At 36.5% G+C, this 19,215-nt stretch overlaps 1 protein-coding gene across 1 annotated transcript in view; it reads right to left on the bottom strand.

The window, feature by feature from the left end:
- Positions 1-14,815: 14,815 nt before the first annotated feature.
- Positions 14,816-19,215, bottom strand: part of STT3B (STT3 oligosaccharyltransferase complex catalytic subunit B) — a 97,804-nt gene continuing 93,404 nt past the window's right edge. Inside the window, exon 16 of the mRNA XM_082663107.1 lies at positions 14,816-16,334. Coding sequence (XP_082519233.1) covers positions 16,254-16,334 — 81 coding nt within the window. The 3' untranslated portion in view covers positions 14,816-16,253. The remainder of the gene's footprint in view (positions 16,335-19,215) is intronic.

Here is a 19,215-nt window from a genome sequence, read left to right as displayed (position 1 = left end):
TACTTATCTGTGTGTCTGTATTTTATCTTTAGGGATTCCTAAGTTCTGTTGGAATTGGTGGCTCTGAGTGAACTCAAATTTTATGGATTAGTATTAATTTGATGTGAACAGCAATGATATTTTCATCAAAACATCATGTATGGATATTTTGTGACAAGGTCATAAGGTCACATCTAGTGAATAGTCTTGTTTTGAGAGAAGTGACTTACCAGGCAAAACCATAATGTAGGCTTGTTCTAGTCCATCGTCTTAAAACATCCAGGAGAGTAAAGTGTTTGGAACCATTTTATTTCTGAGAGGGAAAGTGGAATAGGTGCTATTTTGAGAAGAAAATCCTCAGTGAGAAGACCGAAAAGTAATCACTGTGGTGTTTTTAGATTTTCCAGTCTTATACCAGAGTATAAACCATCTGGGTAGTAAAAAATGGAGAAGGGTCACATTTTTTTTTTGAGGGGGGGTTCATTTTGCCTTTTTAAAAATTGTGAAATATATAAAAAAGATGTACACGAAACATAATACTGTTCAAGAATAATTATAAACACCCAGGTACCCACTGCTTAGGGAAAGAAACCTGTTTGTTCATACCTTAAAAGCCACCTTTGTGCCCCGACAAAATTGTGCCCCTACAAAATTCTGCTCCTGGACCCCAGAGGTAACACTGTCTTGACTCCTGGAGTAATCATCCTCTTGGCTTTTTTTTTTTTTAATTTTTGAATTTTATTTTATTTACTTTTTACACAGCATGTTCTTATTAGTTATCCATTTTATACATATTAGTGTATATATGTCAATCCCAATCTCCCAATTCACCAAACACACACACACACACACACACACACACACACACACACCCCACCAGTTTCCCCCCTTGGTGTCCATACGTTTGTTCTCTACATCTGTGTCTCTATTTCTGCCCTGCAAACTGGTTCAACTGTACCATTTTTCTAGGTTCCACATATATGCGTTAATATACGTTATTTGTTTTTCTCTTTCTGACTTACTTCAGTCTGTATGACAGTCTCTAGGTCCATCCACGTCTCTACAAATGACCCAATTTCGTTCCTTTTTATGGCTGATTGTATATATTGTATATATTGTAAATATTGCCTTGTATATTTGTACCACATCTTTATCCATTCGTCTGTCGATGGGCATTTAGGTTGCTTCCATGACCTGGCTATTGTAAATAGTACTGCAATGAACATTGGGGTACATGTGTCTTTTTGAATTATGTTTTTCTCAGGGTATATGCCCAGTAGTGGGATTGCTGGGTCGTATGGTAGTTCTATTTTTAGTTTTTAAGGAACCTCCATACTGTTCTCCATAGTGGCTGTATCAATTTACATTCCCTCCAACCGTGCAATAGGGTTCCCTTTTCTCCACACCCTCTCCAGCATTTGTTGTTTTCTGATGATGCCCATTCTAACTGGTGTGAGGTGATACCTCATTGTAGTTTTGATTTGCATTTCTCTAATAGTGATGTTGAGCAGCTTTTCATGTGCTTCTTGGCCATCTGTATGTCTTCTTTGGAGAAATGTCTGTTTAGGTCTTCTGCCCATTTTTGGATTGGGTTGTTTGTTTTTTTAATATTGAGCTGCCTGAGCTGTTTACACATTTTGGAGATTAATCCTTTGTTGATTCGTTTGCAAATATTTTTTCCCATTCTGAGGGTGTCGTCTTGTTTGTAGTTTCCTTTGCTTTGCAAAAGCTTTTAAGTTTCAGTAGGTCCCATTTGTTTATTTTTATTTCCATTACTCTAGGAGGTGGATCAAAAAAGATCTTGCTGTGATTTATGTCAGTGTTCTTCCTATGTTTTCCTCTAAGAGGAATACACACACACACACGCACGCACACGCACGCACATACACACACACCACATTTTGTTTACCTGTCGAACATTTGGGTGGTTTCCATCTTTTGGCTATTGTGAATAATGCTGCAATGTGCATGGGAGTGCAAGTATCTCTGAGTCCCTGCTTTTAATTATTTCAGGGCTGTGTGTGTGTGTATGTGTGTGTGTGTGTGTGTGTATAGTGTTGTATTGTATGAATATTCCACGTTTAATTTTTTTGAGGACCTGCCATACTGTTTTCTACAGTGAGTACCCCATTTGGCAATCCCACCAGCAATGCACAAGGGTTTGATTTTTTCCATATCCTCCCCAACACTTGTTATTTTCTCTTTTTTGTTTGTTTTTACAACAATCATCCTAATGGGTGTGAAAAGCTATCTCACTGTGGCTTTAATTTGCATTCCTCTAATGATTAGTGATGTGTTTATTGGCCATTTGTATATCTTCTTTGGAGAAATGTCTATTCAAGTCCTTTGCACATTTTCTAATTGGGTTGCTTTATGTGTTGAGTTGTAGGAGTTCCATATATATATATATATATATATATATATATGATTTGCAGATTATTTTCTCCCATTCTGTGGGTTGCTTTTTCACTGTTGATAGTGTCCTTTGATATACAAAAGTATTTAACTTTGATGAAGTCCATTCTTTTTAATAGCTTGTGCTTTTGTTGTCATATCCAAGAAATTATTGCCAAATCTAATTTCATGGGGCTTTCCCCCTATGTTTTCTTTGAAGAGTTTCAGTTTTAGCTCTGATGTTTAGGTTTTTGATCCAGTTTAAGTGAATTTTTGTATATGGTGTTAGGTAAGTGTCCAACTTTATTACTCTGCATATCAATATACTGTTTTCCTAGGACCATTTGTTGAAAAGACTCTTTTCCCCATTGAATGGTTGTCTTATCAAAAACCATTTGACAATTCCTGGACTCCTTAGTCTATTCCATTGGTCTACTATGTGTGATTTTATGCCAGTACCACCGTTTTGATTACTCTTGCAGTAAGTTTTGAAATCAGGAAATGTGAGACTTTGTCTGCTTTCTCTACTTTATTTACCTCTATGCTAATCTTTTATTATTTCCTTCTGTTAGCTGTGGGTTTAGTTTTGTTTAGCTCATTTGTTTCTTAAGGTTCAAAGGTTGCTGATTTGTGAGCTTTGCAAATGTAAGTAATTATAGCTATATATTTCCCCTTAACACTGCTTTTTGCAGCATCCCGTACATTTTGGTATGTGTTTTTATTTTCATTTGTCTTTAGATACGTTCTAATTTCTCTTGTGATTTCTTCTTTGATCCATTGGTTAAGAGTATGTTGTTTAATTTCCACGTATCAGTGGATTTCTCAGTTTTCCTTCCACTATTGATTTCTAATTTAATTGCACTGTGATTGGAAAAAATACTTTGTATGATTTCAGTCTTAAAATTTACTGTTCTATGGGCTAACATAGGGTCTGTCCTGGAGAATGTCCCATGCACACTTGAGAAAAATGTGTATTCTGCTGCTGTTTGGTGGAGTGATCTGTATGTTAAGTCCAGTTGGCCTACAGTGATGTTTATGTCTTCTATTTCCTTATTGATCCTGTCTTGTTGTTTTTATCTGTTGATAGTGGGGTATTGAAATCTCCTACTATTATTGTAGAGCTATTTCCCCTTCAATTCTGTAAATGTTTGCTTCATACATTTTGGAGCTTTGATGTTTGGTGGATGTATGGTTATAATAGTTATATCTTCTTAGTGAATTAATTCTTTTATCAATGTATACTGTCCCTGCGTCTTGTAAGGTTTTGAGTTAAAGTTTAGTTTGCCTGATATTAGTATAATCACCCTTGCTCTCCTTGGTCACTCTGCATGAAATATTTTCCCCATCCTTTGACTTTGAATGTACACCGTGTTCTTAGATCTAAAGTGAGTCTCTTGTAGAGAGCATACAGTTGGACCTTGTTTTAAAATCCATTCTGCCAGTTTATGTCTTTTGATTGGAGAATTTAATCTATTTACATTTAAAGTAATTACTGGTAAGGACTTACTTTTGCTATTTTATTTGTTTGCTGTGTGTCTTATAGTTTTATTGTCCTGCATTTCCTTCATTATAGTCTTCCTTTGAACTTAGTTGATTTTTTTTCTACATTTTGATTCCCTCTCATTTTCTTTTGTCTTTATTCTATAACCATTTCAGTTGTGGTTACTAGAGGGATTACACATAACATCCTAAAGTTATAACAATCTATTTTAAATTAATACCAACTTAACTTCAATCACATAAAAAAACTAACCCTCTACAGCTTCACCCACCCCCCCCCCTTTTTTTTTTTTGAGGTACGCGGGCCTCTCACTGCTGTGGCCTCTCCCGTTGCGGAGCACAGGCTCCGGACACGCAGGCTCACCGGCCATGGCTCACGGGCCCAGCCGCTCCGCGGCATGTGGAATCTTCCCGGACCGGGGCACGAACCCGTCTCCCCTGAATCGGCAGGCGGACTCTCAACCACTGCGCCACCAGGGAAGCCCTCACCCCTTTTTATTGATGTCACAAATTACATTTTTATATATTGTGTACCCATTAACAGGTCTATGGTTATTTTTATGTGCCTGTCTTTTAAATCACATAGAATAAGTTATAAAATTATACAAAATTGTATTGGTTTACATGTTTCTCCATGTATTTACCTTTATATTTTTATAGCTTTGAGTTATTGCCTAAAGCTTTTCATTTTAACTTAAAGAATGACTTTGTGTAGTGGTAATAAACTCTCTCAGCTTTTGTTTATCCGGAAAGCTCTTAATTTCTCCTTCATTTTTGAAGGGCAGTGTTGAAAGGTATAGAATTCTTGGTTTACATTTTTTCTTTCTTTCAGCACTTCGAATGTATATTCCTACTGCCTCATGGCCTTCAAAATTTCTGAGAAATCCACTGATAATCTTATTGAGGATGGCTTTTATGTGACAAGTCACTTTTCTCTTCCTGCTTTCAAGATTTTCTTAGCTTTTGGCTTTCAACGGTTTGATTATAAGGTGTCTCAGTGTGGTCTGTGGGTTCCTTTGGGTTTAACATACTTGACATTTGTTGAGTTCCTTGAATTTGTAGTCATGTCTTTCATCAAATTTAGGAAGTTTTCTGCCATTATTTCTTCAAATCACATGGGCCATTTCTCTCTCTTCCTTCTGGGACTCCCATAATGTATATCAGTCCGTTTAATGGTGTCCTGTGGGCTCTTTTCACATTTCTGCAGTTTTTTGGTTTTTTGTCTCTTGAGAGCTAATAACTTCAGTTGACCTGTCTTCATGACTTTTTCTTCCTGTTAAAGCACTCTACCCAACTTTTCATCTTATTTGTTTGTTTCAGAATTTGATTTTTTCTAAAAAGATAATTTCTATCTTAGTTGATACTCTTAATTGTGTGTTTTCTTGAGTTACTTTTTGTGTTTTCCTTTATTTCTGTGAGCATATTTAAGACAGTTGGTTTAAAGTTTTTGTCTAAAACATCTGATGCCTATTTCTTAAGGACAGTTGCTGTTACATTATTTTCTTCCTCTGCATGGGCCATGTTTTTCTGTTTTTTTCTTTTTGTATGCCTTGTGATATTTTGTTGGAAATCGGGCATTTGAAAAAAATAACCATCTCTCCCAGTGTTTTCATTGCTGCACCCCAGGGAAGACCTTCACTGATGTGCAAGGTGTCTGAGCCTTGGGATCAGCCCAGCGTGGAGGCTTAAGGTTCTCTCAGGTCTTTTCTGGACATGTGTCTTGCCTGGGGCTGTGTGCCGTTTTTGATCCCCCCTTACACATGACTATTTTTTACATATCTTAATTCTTCAGAGAGTTTCCCTTCAGCTTCTTCTCAGGACCTTAGGTATTCTCTTGTTCCTCTATCCATAATTTCTTGCCCAGGCATCTCCAGGTCTGTAGTCTCCCTGCAGCCTTCTTCTTCTTCTTTTTAATTGGAGTTTAGTTGATTAATAATGTTGTGTTAGTTTCAGGTGTACAGCAAAGTGATTCAGTTATACATATATCTATTCCTTTTCAAATTCTTTTCCCATCTAGATTACTATACAACATCTAGCAGAGCTCCTTTGCTGTGAAGTAGGTCCTTGGTGGTCATCCCTTCTAAATATAGTAGTGTGTATCTGTCAATCCCAAACTCCCAATTTATCCCCCCTGCTTTTTCCCTTTGGTAACCGTAAGTTTGTTTTCTAAGTCTGTGAGTCTGTTTCATACAGAAGTTCATTTATATGTTTTTCATATAAGCGATATCGTATGATATTTGTCTTTCTTTTTCTGGCTTCCTTCACTTAGTATGATCATCTCCAGGTCCATCCATGTTGCTGCAAATGGCATTATTTCATTGTTTTTTTATGGCTGAGTAGTATTCCATTGTATATATGTACCACATCTTCTTTATGAACATTGGGGTGCATGTAACTTTTTGAATTAGAGTTTTCTCTGGATATAAGACCAGGAGTGGGATTGCTGGATCATATGGCAACTCTATTTTTAGTTTTTTGAGGAACCTTCTTCTCCATACTGGTTGTACCAATTTACATTCCCACCAACACTGTAGCAAGTTTCCCTTTTCTCCATATTCTCTCCAGCATTTATTGTTTGTAGACTTTTTGATGATGGCCATTCTGACTGGTGTGAGGTGATATTGTAGTTTTGATTTGCATTTCTCTAATAATTAGCGATGTTGAGTATCTTTTCATATGCCTCTTGGCCATCTGTATGTCTTCTATGCAGAAGTGTCTATTTAGGTCTTTTGCCCATTTTTTTTTTTTTTTGCAGTACGCGGGCCTCTCACTGTTGTGGCCTCTCCCATTGCGGAGCACAGGCTCTGGACACGCAGGCTCACCGGCCATGGCTCACGGGCCCAGCCGCTCTGCGGCATGTGGGATCTTCCCGGACCGGGGCACGAACCCACGCCCCCTGCATTGGCAGGCGGACTCTCAACCACTGCGCCACCGGGGAAGCCCTGCCCATTTTTTGATTGTGTTGTTTTGTTGATATTGAGCTGCATGGGCTGTTTGTAGATTTTGGAGATCAATCTCACATCATTTGCAAGTATTTTCTCCCATTCTGGGTGTTGTCTTTTCGTTTTGTTTATGGTTTCCTTTGCTGTGCAAAAGCTTTCGAGTTTAATTAGGTCCCATTTGTTTATATTTCCATTACTCTAGGAGATGGCTTGAAAAAGATATTGCTGCGATTTATGTCAAAGAGTGTTCTTCCTATGTTTTCCTCTCAGTTGTGTAGTATCAGGTCTTTCTTACATTTACAGCTTTAATCCATTTTGAGTTTATTTTTGTGTATGGTGTTAAAGAATGTTCTAATTTCATTGTTTTACATGTAGCTGTCCAGTTTTCCCAGCACCATTTAATGAAGAGACTGTCATTGTGTAGCCTTGCCTCCTTTGTCATAGATTAATTGACCACAGAAGCATGGGTTTATTTCTGGGCTTTCTATTCTGTTCCATTGATATTTGTGTTTTTGTGCCAGTACCATACTGTTTTGATGACTAGCTTTGTAGTACAGTCTGAAGTCAGGGAGCCTGATTCCTCCAGCTCCATTTTTCTTTCTCAAGATTGCTTTGGCTATTCGGGGTCTTTTGTGTCTCCATACAAATTTAAACATTTTTTGTTCTAATTTTATGAGCAGTGCTTCCCTCTTTCTGTAGCTTTCCCCAGCTATACTACTTTTCCCTGAGACTAAGTTAGGTGAAAAGTTGTTTTTTTCCTTCAGGCAGCCCTAGACACATCAGAATTTTGCAGGTGAGTTCTGCTTTGTTCCCTCCTATTTAGGAGAGGTCATTGAGAGCTGGGCTGCTGCTTTCTCTCAACCATGCCACTGTGGACAGGTGGGGCCAAGGGAAAAGCACTGTGAGATTTCATACTATTTTTAATGTGACTTTTTCTTGATTGGGCATTCGATCAGTGCTGTAGACCAGTGATTGTTTTCCAGAGCCCTTATAATGGTATTCTAGCCAGTCTCTAGTTTGTTGTTAGTTTGAGTGTTTCCATGAAGGAATGATGGCCTGGAGCTTCCTAGTCTGCAACCTTGCTCTCATGTGTGTGGTATAAGCACAGTGCAAAAATCTAGTGTGCAGTGTAATGAATTAAAGTAGAAGCAGACACATGTAATGAATTATTTTAAAGTAGAAGCAGACACATGTAACCACAATCCAACTCCAAAGAAACATTGCTATCACTCCAAAACGTTCTTACATGTTCCTAGTCAAATTCCCCATTATTCTCCCTCTACCCCCACAAAGTTGACCATTAATCCAACTTTGTGGGTGAATCACAGCCTAGTTTGCTTTATAGCTTTAACACTATGTATACATCCCTAAATGATACATAGTTGCCTGTTTTTGAACTGTATATAACTGGAATCATGTTATATATCCTTTGGTCTGGCTTTTTAACTCAAATTGTTTTTAAGATCACCAATGTTATTCCTTATGAATGTAGTTCATTCTTTTTCCTTCAATACTATTCCATTATATGAACATACTGCTATCAATGTTTATCTTAGCTACTTCTGACAGACTTAGAATTGCTGGGACATGGGGATATGCATCTTCACTTGCATCAGCTAATGCTGAGCAGTTAAGTTCTCACCAGCAATATACACGTTTTTGTACATCTTCTCACTTATTTGCACATTTTAGCTAACCCTGGTGGGTATGTTCCTTTTCATATATTTATTTCCTATTTGGTTTCTTCTGTTAAGGACTAATCAAAATCATCTGTGTTTTTTCCTAAGCGTTCTTTACCCAGTCTGGATATTAATCCTATGTCAGCTGCAGGTTGGGTGACAACACATCCTCGTTTGCCCAAGATGCCCAGTGTATGCCTGTGGTCTCAGGGTAAATATTAAAAGTCATTGAACAAAGGTGTAGAACTCACATTACCCGAGTTGAGTTCAAGACTTACTGAAAAGCTACAGTTAATCAGTGTGATGTTGGTGTTGAGGACACACACAGATCGATGAAACAAAATAGAGAATTTTGGTCAGTTTAGTTTCTACAAAGGCCAATTAAATGGGAGAAATAGGTCTTTTCAACACATGGTGTTGGCCCAACTGGATATATAAAACTCACACCTCGTCATACACAAAAATTAAGTCAACAGATTACAGACCTAAAAGTTAATTCTGTGTGGACCAAAGATACGAAATGGGAGGTTTGCTCACTGACAAGTGTGTTTTTCATATTCCTGGCAGAAGGGAGGTGACAGAAGCTTGACTAGTGCCCACCTTCCTCATAAATAGCTAGGGCCATAAAAACATTAAAAAAAACATAGATTATATGTTTATATATAATATATATTAAAAGATACAAAGAATTATTTTTTCCTTCAGCAGGATACAAGCCTGAGCTCTGATTCATGTTAATCTAGTTTTGTTAGAAGAGAGAGATGATGTTTCATCTATTTATCTGGCTTGTTTGAATAATTATGATAGTGTGCTGAGGTTACAATGCACTGTTGTCAGTCAGTCAGTCTGGCTGCAACTTGATCTTGAGTTTTCATTCAATCTCATTAGCTTCAGCTTTCACTGAAATCCAATTCAACAAAAGCAGACACTTGGTATTCTAATCAACCTGTCACCAGGATTTTAAACTAAGACGACTCTCCAAGAATATTCCATATTCTCCAAAAGTAAATAAAATACAGAGATTGTGACTATCTATGGGATGCACAAAATTTGGATTGCCAAAGTCTAGCTGTTACACAGCAAGATAGAGGTGAAAATGTTAAGAAACAAATACTATATCTGTTTTAGGATCCAAAGGACCACAGGTAACATTGTTTCTAATATTCAACTTCTGACAGTAGTGGACTGGGGGAGTTTGGACCAACTCTTTGGCTAAGGACAAGTAGTAAAGCTGGACAAGAAATAACACCTGTTTTAAGACTTCACAGAACCAAGACATTATCACCACGCTAGAACCCAGGAGAAGATGCAAATCCTGAGAGAAAAGCTTGGCATTTGAGGCCATTTTCTCCTGGAAATTGGCAGAGACTGAACTGCAATTTCAGTAACCTTGTAGAACTAGGAGGACAAATGTTGGTATTGAAACCTGCATATGGATGAAGTCCTTGCAGGGTTTCAGCCTAGAAATAATGAACCAGCCCTCACAGTGATGGCAGTCTAGCTCTGTGTATCATATAGCATCCCTTAAATTCGATTAATGTGACTCTGGCTTGCTAGTTTCACTAGGTACCTAGCAGAAACAAAATCTTCTAGAAAGGAAAATATCCTAGGCCTAAACTTAAACAATTTCTTAAATATGTGTCCAGAGCACACAATCTGCCCCCTCTCTCCTCCACACGTTAGGAGGAAACACACACCAGAAACAAAACCCACAAGAGCTGAGTTAGCGGATTATCAAACACACTTTAAAATAACTATGCTCACTGTGTTAAAGGACTGTCAGTGGGTCAGCTGTAAACCATAAAAAGAAACAGCAGATTTGGCATGGTAAGAAAGATAAACTCCAAAATTGAAAAACAATAAGTAAAAAGAACTCAATGGATGGGTTTAAGAACAGATTAGCCATAACTGATGAGAGAGTTGCGTCGAGAAAATACACAGAATGGAGAGGCAAAAGGAGAGAGCCAATAAAGAAGGCTTAATTAACTATGTTCAATTGGAGTCTTGGAGAGCAAGAGCATATGGGGCAGAAACAAGATTTAAAGAGATGATTTGGGAACTTAAAAAAAATGATGAAAACCAACAAGCTACAAGGCTGAAAGCCCAACAAATCCAAAATAGGGTACACTAGAAGGATTAAAAAGATACATCATGCAAACATCTTAAGAAAGTTGATATATTACTTACTAATCAGACAAAATAGGCTTTAACAAAAAGCATTACCAAAAATAAATCCTGATATTTCCAAAAAAATTGAAGCTTCAATTTACCAAAAGTTCTAAATATATATACACCTAATAATCTGGGTTCAAACAAAAAAAATTAACAATTCAAAGAAGTATAGGCAAACCTATAACAGTATACAATTTCAATACATCCTTCTCAGAAAATAACAGAACAAGCTTCAGGAAGATTTTACACACAAACACTTTGGACCACAGAGCAAATTGCAAACATCTTCAAAGGATTAAAATCAGAGTATCTGATTACAATACAATTAAGGTAGAAACTGATAAAAGGACAACTAAAAAACCACCATATTTGAAAATCAAGAAATGTACATCTATATAACCCACGGTTCAAAAAAGAAAGTACACAAATTATGCATTAAACTCAATGACAGTTCACATCAAAACTTGGGAGAATGAAACAGACTATGATTGGAGTAAATTTATAACTAAATTCATGTATCACACTAAGGTAAAAAGAACAACTCTCTTGCAAGCAAACACAAGTAAATTAACACTAATGAAATAAAAACACACTGTAGAAAATGTCAACAAAGCCATAAGCTGGTCTTTGATTAAAAAACTAAAGGAAAATGAGAAGCAAGGTAATGAGAGAGAAGAGACAGAAATAGGGATGCAACAAGAAAAAAGAAAACCAGAAATAATCATATTCCAGGAATGCAAATTTAGTTCAACAATGTAAACAGAAAGTCTCTGTAATTCACTATTAACAGAATAAAGGAGAAAAATCAGAATCATCTTAATAAACAAAGGAAAAAATCACCTGATAAAACAACACTCATTCATGATAACTCAGGAAATTGGGACAGATATGTACTCAATCCGATCAAAGATACCTAAAGAAAACTACAGTAAACATAGTTAAAGGAAAAATATTGAAAGCTTTGTGTGAGACAGGAGCAAGACAAACATGTTACCTTTTCTATGCAGTATGATGCTGGATATCCTGACCAGTGCAGCAAAGGCAAGAAAATCAAATGTATAACCACCAGAAAAGGAGAAATAAAACTGCCATTATTCCCTAATTATGATGGCATATGTTTATAATAATCTGAATTATTAGGATGAGTTTAACAGGTTGTTCAGTACAATTTCAACATATAAAACCAAATGTTCTATATACTGACAACTGGAAAATAAAACTTTATAAGACAGTATTTATCAAAAAATATACCTTGTAATAAAACTTATGAAAATGTGCAAGACCTATTGAAAAACTACAATGCAGACATTAAAGATGACCCAGACCTTTATAAATTGAAGGATATGCCATGTTCACAGACAGAAGACTCAGTATGTCAAAGGTGTTAATTTTTCCTAAATTCATCTATAATTTCAATGCCTAATGCCCAGTCAAGAGCCCAACAAGGTTTTTCTTTTTTTTCTTTTTTGGTGTTATTTAATAAACTGGTTCTAAAATTTATATGGAGAAACAAAGGGCCAGAAATAACCAAGCAAAGTCTGAGAAGGTGGGGATGGGAGACATTACCATATTAATTATCTTAAAGCACATTAAATCAATACAGAAAGGTAAGAAATCTATGGATTATAACATACAGCCCAGAAATAGATTCATGTATGGATTTACTGCAAAAGGAGAACTGCAGAACTTTAGGAAAAGGACAGTCTTTTCAATAAATGGTGCACCATTAGATTTGCATATGGAAAAAAAACAACCAAAAACCTAACGAACCCAAAACAAAACCCAAACAATTCACACTGTACTCAACAAATGAATTCCGGGCAGACTGCAAACCTAAGTATAAAAGATAAAACAGGGCTTCCCTGGTGGCGCAGTGGTTGAGAGTCCGCCTGCCAACGCAGGGGACGCCAGTTCGTGCCCTGGTCCGGGAAGATCCCACATGCCGCAGAGCAGCTAGGCAGGTGTGCCATGGCCGCTGAGCCTGCGTGTCTGGAGCCTGTGCTCCGCAACAGGAGAGGCCACAACAGTGAGAGGCCCACGTACCGCAAAAAAATAAATAAAATAAAATAAAAATAAAACAATATTTCCTGGAAGAGAATACAAGAGACTATCTTCACACCGCAGATTAGGAAAATATTAAACAGGGTACACAGAAAGCTACAGTCACATGGAAGACTGAAAAATACAACATTAAAATAATAAATTCCTAGGCAGTCTGCAACACAAATGATGAAGAGGTTATATACAGGATACGTAAACAACTCCTACTAATACAATTAAAAAAAAAAGAAAAACCAAATCCTTATAAAAAGGGGATTGCCAAATGACCCTCATTAGCAACCTGGAAATGGCAAACTAAACCACAATGGAAAACCATCATTCACCCACCATAAAGGCAACATTAAAAAGCCTGACAAGGGCTGATTAGGATGTGGGAGTAACAAGAACCTTCATACCCTACCCAGCAATTCTACTTTATTAGGTAAATACCGACTAAAATGTGTGCATGTAAGCTCCATGTGAGTTGTAAAAGAAAATTCCTATAGCCTTAACTGTAATATCCTCCAACTGGAAACAACACAAATATCTATCAATAGAATGGTGTGTGTGTGAGAGATACACACACACAGGAATACTATATACCTCAATGAAAATAAATCTACAGCTGCATGCAACATTTGGAATTTCATAAAAACTAAGCAAAAGCAGCTATATAAAAAAATACATACCTTGGTTCCATTTTATTGTTCAAAGAACATGTACAATTAAATATGTTTAGAAACAGAAATTACTGTAAAACCTAGGAGACTGATTACCTCCTAGAGGGGCAAGTAGGACAGGCCAGTGACCAAGTGGGAGCATGAGGAAGCTTCTGGAGTCCTGGCAGTGTTGTTCTCTTGATCTGAGTTGTGGTTACGAAGTTGCTTGTCTTGTGGTAATTTGCTAAGATGTACATTTTTGTCTTCCTGGTGTCACACCTCACACCAAAAGAAGGATTACTTTTTCATTTCAGACACCTGCCATTTCTAACAGAGAGCTGTTTCTACATTCATTCATGACTCCACCTACCTCAGTGAGGCCTGGGTAACAAGGCAGGGGGTCTGACAGCACCCACATCCAGCAGCACCCATTCCAAAGGAGGAAATTCGGAGAGGGTTGCACAACAATGTGAATGTACTCAACACTACTGAACTGTACATCTTTAAAATGGTTAAGATGGTAAATTTTATGTTATATATTTTACTACCATTTTAAAAAAGTGTGCAGAGGCTCCAGATTTCATAATCTTATGACCTTAAGCTATGGAAACGATAATACCCTATAGGCTGCTTTTATACCATCTAGTTCTCTGGCCTTTTGGTCGTGGCCTGGGGACTCGAAGTTAAAACTCTACAAATGCAAACTCAAGTAAGTAGATAAGGACGTTAAGTTTGAAAAATAAACTTTATCTTTGGACTTGCTGCCTCACTGCCTTATTTATACTACAAAGCACTCAGCTTGTTCAATTCTAAGATGTGGAATAAAAATAAAAGCTGTTTTACTGTCTATAATTTCACTTTTCTGTTACAATAAAATCTCAAGTGTGGTTACAATATAGTTTTTGCTGAGGCAATCCACTGAACCAAAATGGGGTTCCCTAAAACTGGAAAAGGTGAGAGATCATTCCTGCTCTTAATGAGAAAATTATACAAGACTTGGCTGATTAAATATCGGAACTTACAGAGCAGGGCTTTTTTGTTAGAGTCCTAGCCTCATTTACATGGAGATTAAATTCTTATTTGGCTAGGTGTCTTCCCCTCACTCACCCATAAAAAGTCAAAATGAAATTTTCACTCTGGGGTGGAAAGGAAGGCAAAATAAATAATAGATTAGTTCAACTTAGACCTTAGACCTAAGTTGAACTAATCTAGCACTTTTCCTACACGTGTTCTCTAAAACCTTTGTAAAAGTGAACAAGAAGGAAGTATGTGTCAATACTGTTAGTCCTTTCAAAAATAAAAGATGTATAAAAGACAACACTTAACACAAAATTTGAATTAACTTTATTTTCCCTACAGTCAACAACTTCTCTGCACTGAATTTTAAAGCAACAAAGTAAAATAAAATCCTCCAAATGACAAGGTATCAGAAATCCAGATTTAGTTACACTTTTATTGTGAAAAGGTTCAACCATTTTATTGGTATGTAAAAGAACCATCATCTGGGTCAAAAATGGATTCTATAAATCAAAGAATATTCTACACTTTGGAAAAGAAAATCAGCAGTAACATTCTCAATGAATATTGTAAATTACACTTTTCTTCATAAAAGTTACATACTATTCTGCACTTTTCCACCAAAAGCAGTGGTGTAAATTATACTTGTTTATATAAAAAAAAGATATCCTGTGGCAGGAAAAACCCTTTCTCTTTCACTTTTACTAAACATGAGAAAATTTTCAAGTCTATATAAAGTTGCCTATGAGACGGAAAGTGAACATGTTCAATCTCCATTTATATTTTAGTGCATTTTTTTGGACAATTGTCACATTTTTAATAAAAATAAGAAAATGCATATAGCATTAAAGAGTGTTTCATCAAATGCCTAAGGGACTAACAAAATATGGAGCAGAGGACAAAATCACTGTGATGGATGAAACTGTTATAAAAATGAGAGAAATCCAGGCGAACTTTACAAATCCTTTGTCATTTTGAAGAATCACACAAAATGAACTTTGGCTACCTGTCCACTTTAAGGGTTTCTTCCTTAATCTTTTGCATGTAAACAAAATGCTAACCTCAGGACTAAGATACCAAACCCAATCCTGGTAATTAGCAACATCCTGTGCAGTTGCCATGATTTCCAAAGGATATAAATTTAGCCCTTGAATGAACAACGTATGAGATCTGCTCTGTAAGTACCTGGTGAAAACAACTGCTAACAGCAGCAATAATGTTTCAACATAAAAAAAAAAAAAACTTTGAATCGATTAGTTACAGGTCCATCTTTGAAACAGCAGCTTCTTCTCAGAGCAAACAGTAAGCAATAGAAAATGTACATTTGATGAAACATTCTTTGCACTGGAGAAACATGAAAATAAATATAGTTCAAGGAAGTATAATTATTTTTCTAATACCTCTTTCTCAGACCGTACTAGTTTACTGGTTCAAGAAGCTTGCATCACATTTTGTCATTCGTATTTTACGTATTGCTATCTGGGTAATTCAAATAAAATCTTGTAAAAGAATAAAAACATTGACAAGTATGCATGTGCCAGGGACCAAATTAGAGGGTTCTTTGGTGCCATTAGTCCAAATTCTCAGATTTGAAGGATAACATGTACCAGTAAAAAAAAAATCTGCTGTTAGACATTTACAGCAGTGCTCTGTCTTGCTTCACATTACAAATCAAAAACAGCTGTTCTCAGTAAGCCAATTTTATTTTTTAAATCAGGCATTGCCAGAAAGTTTTGTACATTAACCTGGACCAGTGATGGTTCCAGCGATGGTTCTGTACCCTCCGTCGCTGTGAAACATGACATGAGCTAAAGGCAAAGACCGGTTCTCACAAGGACATCTGCTTCAAGTTAGGAACCAGAACAGTATATTTAAACAGTCTTCTTAGATATTTTCTTGCCTTTCTTAAAAACTAGTTTATTCTTAATGTAGCCACGCTTCCTTTTCGCAGTCTAAAAAGAAAACAGAACACATGGTGTTAGTGCAGGTTTCCTACGGATTAAAACTACAGATACACACATGGTTTACTGCAGAATGATGAAGACTGTCTTTATAATCCCTCAGATCTTCCTAGGGCTGGACTCCTTGAAACAGTCAATGAGCACCATGAACTGCTCTATGCCAAGGATGCTGAGATCCAAGATGAACTGGACTAGGTCCTCACCTTTAAGATGAAGGACGACCACAGCAGTCCTCAAATGCCTGTCATACATTCCTCACCATCAAGTGAATGAATCCCCACCTCCCCTCTCAACCACTAAATGCTCAGGTGTAATAATTACTCACATTTCCAGGCATGATAGAATATATAACTAGACTAAGGATTCAGAAAATGTTAATGGTGCTCCTAGTTTAGTTTCCAAGAATTAGCTGTGTCAGAAATACAAATTAACTTAGTAACTTTTGGAGCCCCGATTTTCTTATCTGTAAAAAAGGAGGATGATTATACCTATCTACAAAAATAAAGAGAAATAAAGTTACTTGGCACATTCTCCAATTTAGGTAGGAAAATAAGCACTTAAATATTAAAACAAAACCCAAACACCAAGAAAAAAAAACCCATAACATTCCTTGAGCATCACAGATCTTTAAAAAACTAAGATATTTTTCATTTTTCTTAACACTTCAGGATTCCACTTAAAATACTGTCAACTGATGTCTGTGGTGTAAGAAATAAATTACTACAAATGTGGTGATAGAAATTACTGCAAAAATGTTTGCTGTTTTAGAGTCTCACAAAGATAAATCAATATAGGACATGGATCTGACAATCTGACATATTCATAGATACTGAAAAAAGCAAATTTCTTGGAAATTAGTACTTTAAGGCATCATCAAAGCACTGGGTTAGCAGCAGGTCAAGACTCAGGAGATTGACCCCTCAATTCAATTCTCACATTTAAATACAACTTTTGGAGGTTTCAGAAACTCTGGCAAATGCTATGTCGTGTACATATATTATGATGTTCAGTTTAAAACAATTTATAATTTTTTTCTAACAGTGACAAAAATACAAGGCAGAATGCAATCCTTCTTAAGGTCACAAAAATTAGCTACTGCTAACTTGCCCACAATATATGTTACCTTATTATTAACTTATTTTATTAGGGCAAAAAAGTAAAGAATTTCAGAGGACACCATTTGTAAAAATTCAAACCAGGCCAAGGAGTTGGTTTCTTTATCATCATCACCTACATTACTTCTAACTTGAAACCTTTTCTGTGAGATCCTGTAAAATGCCCCAGGTCTCTGCACGTATGTATCTAGGTCCTCAGGGTGTTTTCTCTCTAGGAGCAGGTGAGCCATGCAGCCCTGGACTACAATTCCCAGTGCCTCAGCCATGTCAGCTTGGCAGTGGCAGGAAGTGGCTGCTGTACTCACTCACACCCCCTTCAACCCCCAAAATAAAAACTGGGCTGGAGAGAGGAAAGCAAAACAAATAAAAAGCATTCCTGCTACTACAAAACTGAGTATAAAGCCATGGAAACCAGAAATACTAGATCCAGGTTGTTGGCTAATAGAATATGTTTTTGGCATACAAGACAGATGGATTTTTATTTATCCATTCACTTATTTGGGGGAAATGATGAGAAGACAAAGAGGTCAGATTAAGAAACTTCACTATCAACAGTTATACAGCAAGTTCAATGCCTTGTTTTCATAACTGGGCTGAGATGTCTTAGGAGTGACTGCCTTCAGACTGTCAGCATTTGTTCTGACTTCTGCACTGATGTGACTCATCAGTTTCTCCTACCACGTGCCTATGAGACACCAGATCACTTGATATGACGACACAGTGAGTGCCAGCTCTGACTTATTTAAATACGTTAGTCTAGATATGGTAACCTATTCCTGGCACAGAAAGTATTCAGTTAAAGTTTCTATTTACATACCATACAGTTAATATTCAGCACTTTATAGTACAAATTGAAATGATCTGTATTCTGAATATATTTGTAGTATATTTTAAGTAATACAAAGGGATAAGACAATTCCTTCAATGATTTAAAATAACTGATCTGAGCAATGTACACCTAAGTATCTTTCAAGATTTAAGACTGAGATCAGTCTAATAACAATTAGTATTATAAGGGTAGTACCTTAAAATACAATCTTAATATTTCTTCTAACTGCTCATTATTTTCCATCTCCCACAGAGGGCCAACCATATAAATACTCATTTTTCAGTAGCTTTTATAGCAAAGATTAGATCTATTTGGCTTAAGTGAGCCATAATGACCTCCAGTAAAAGACTTCATATCTTATTATTTATTACAAAAGGACTGCCAATAGTCTCATCATCATAATTCTACCTACAAGCTTTGTCATGACAATTACATTTAAAAATAATTATCTTAAGATAAATGATTTTTTTTCATTCAAGACTCAAACCAACTCAAGTTTATTTTTTATTCAATGAATAATACAGTAACGTCGTACTAGAACGGAACATGAAAATGCTATATAAATTTGCTTTGACCAAAAGATGATGAACGAATCACAACTGTTATTACTTGTTTGGCATTTTTACTTTCACAAAGGTTCAGAAGCCACAGCCACATCTCACTTTACAAACAAGTCGTACTAATGGGAGTGGCACAAGCTAAACCCAGAATGCCTCTGGAAAATCTTGGCTTGGTTCACTGATAACCACTCTTCCCTATCGAGAACTATCCAGAACAGTTGCTGCTTGGGGTACCTGAAGTGCTGAGTTTGCAAGGACTGCCCTCAGCAGGTTGGCTTTATATCTACTTTGTATATAAGCCTTGGTCTTTATTCATCTGGCAAATGAAAATTTATTCGCAATTTTCAGTAATTATTTATCAGTCAAAC

The sequence above is a fragment of the Grampus griseus genome (genome assembly GCF_964374135.1).
Source record: "Grampus griseus genome assembly, chromosome: 10".
Lineage (NCBI taxonomy): Eukaryota > Metazoa > Chordata > Mammalia > Artiodactyla > Delphinidae > Grampus > Grampus griseus.
Note: the sequence above shows the minus strand (reverse complement) of the source record. Positions and strands in the feature narration are given on the sequence as shown.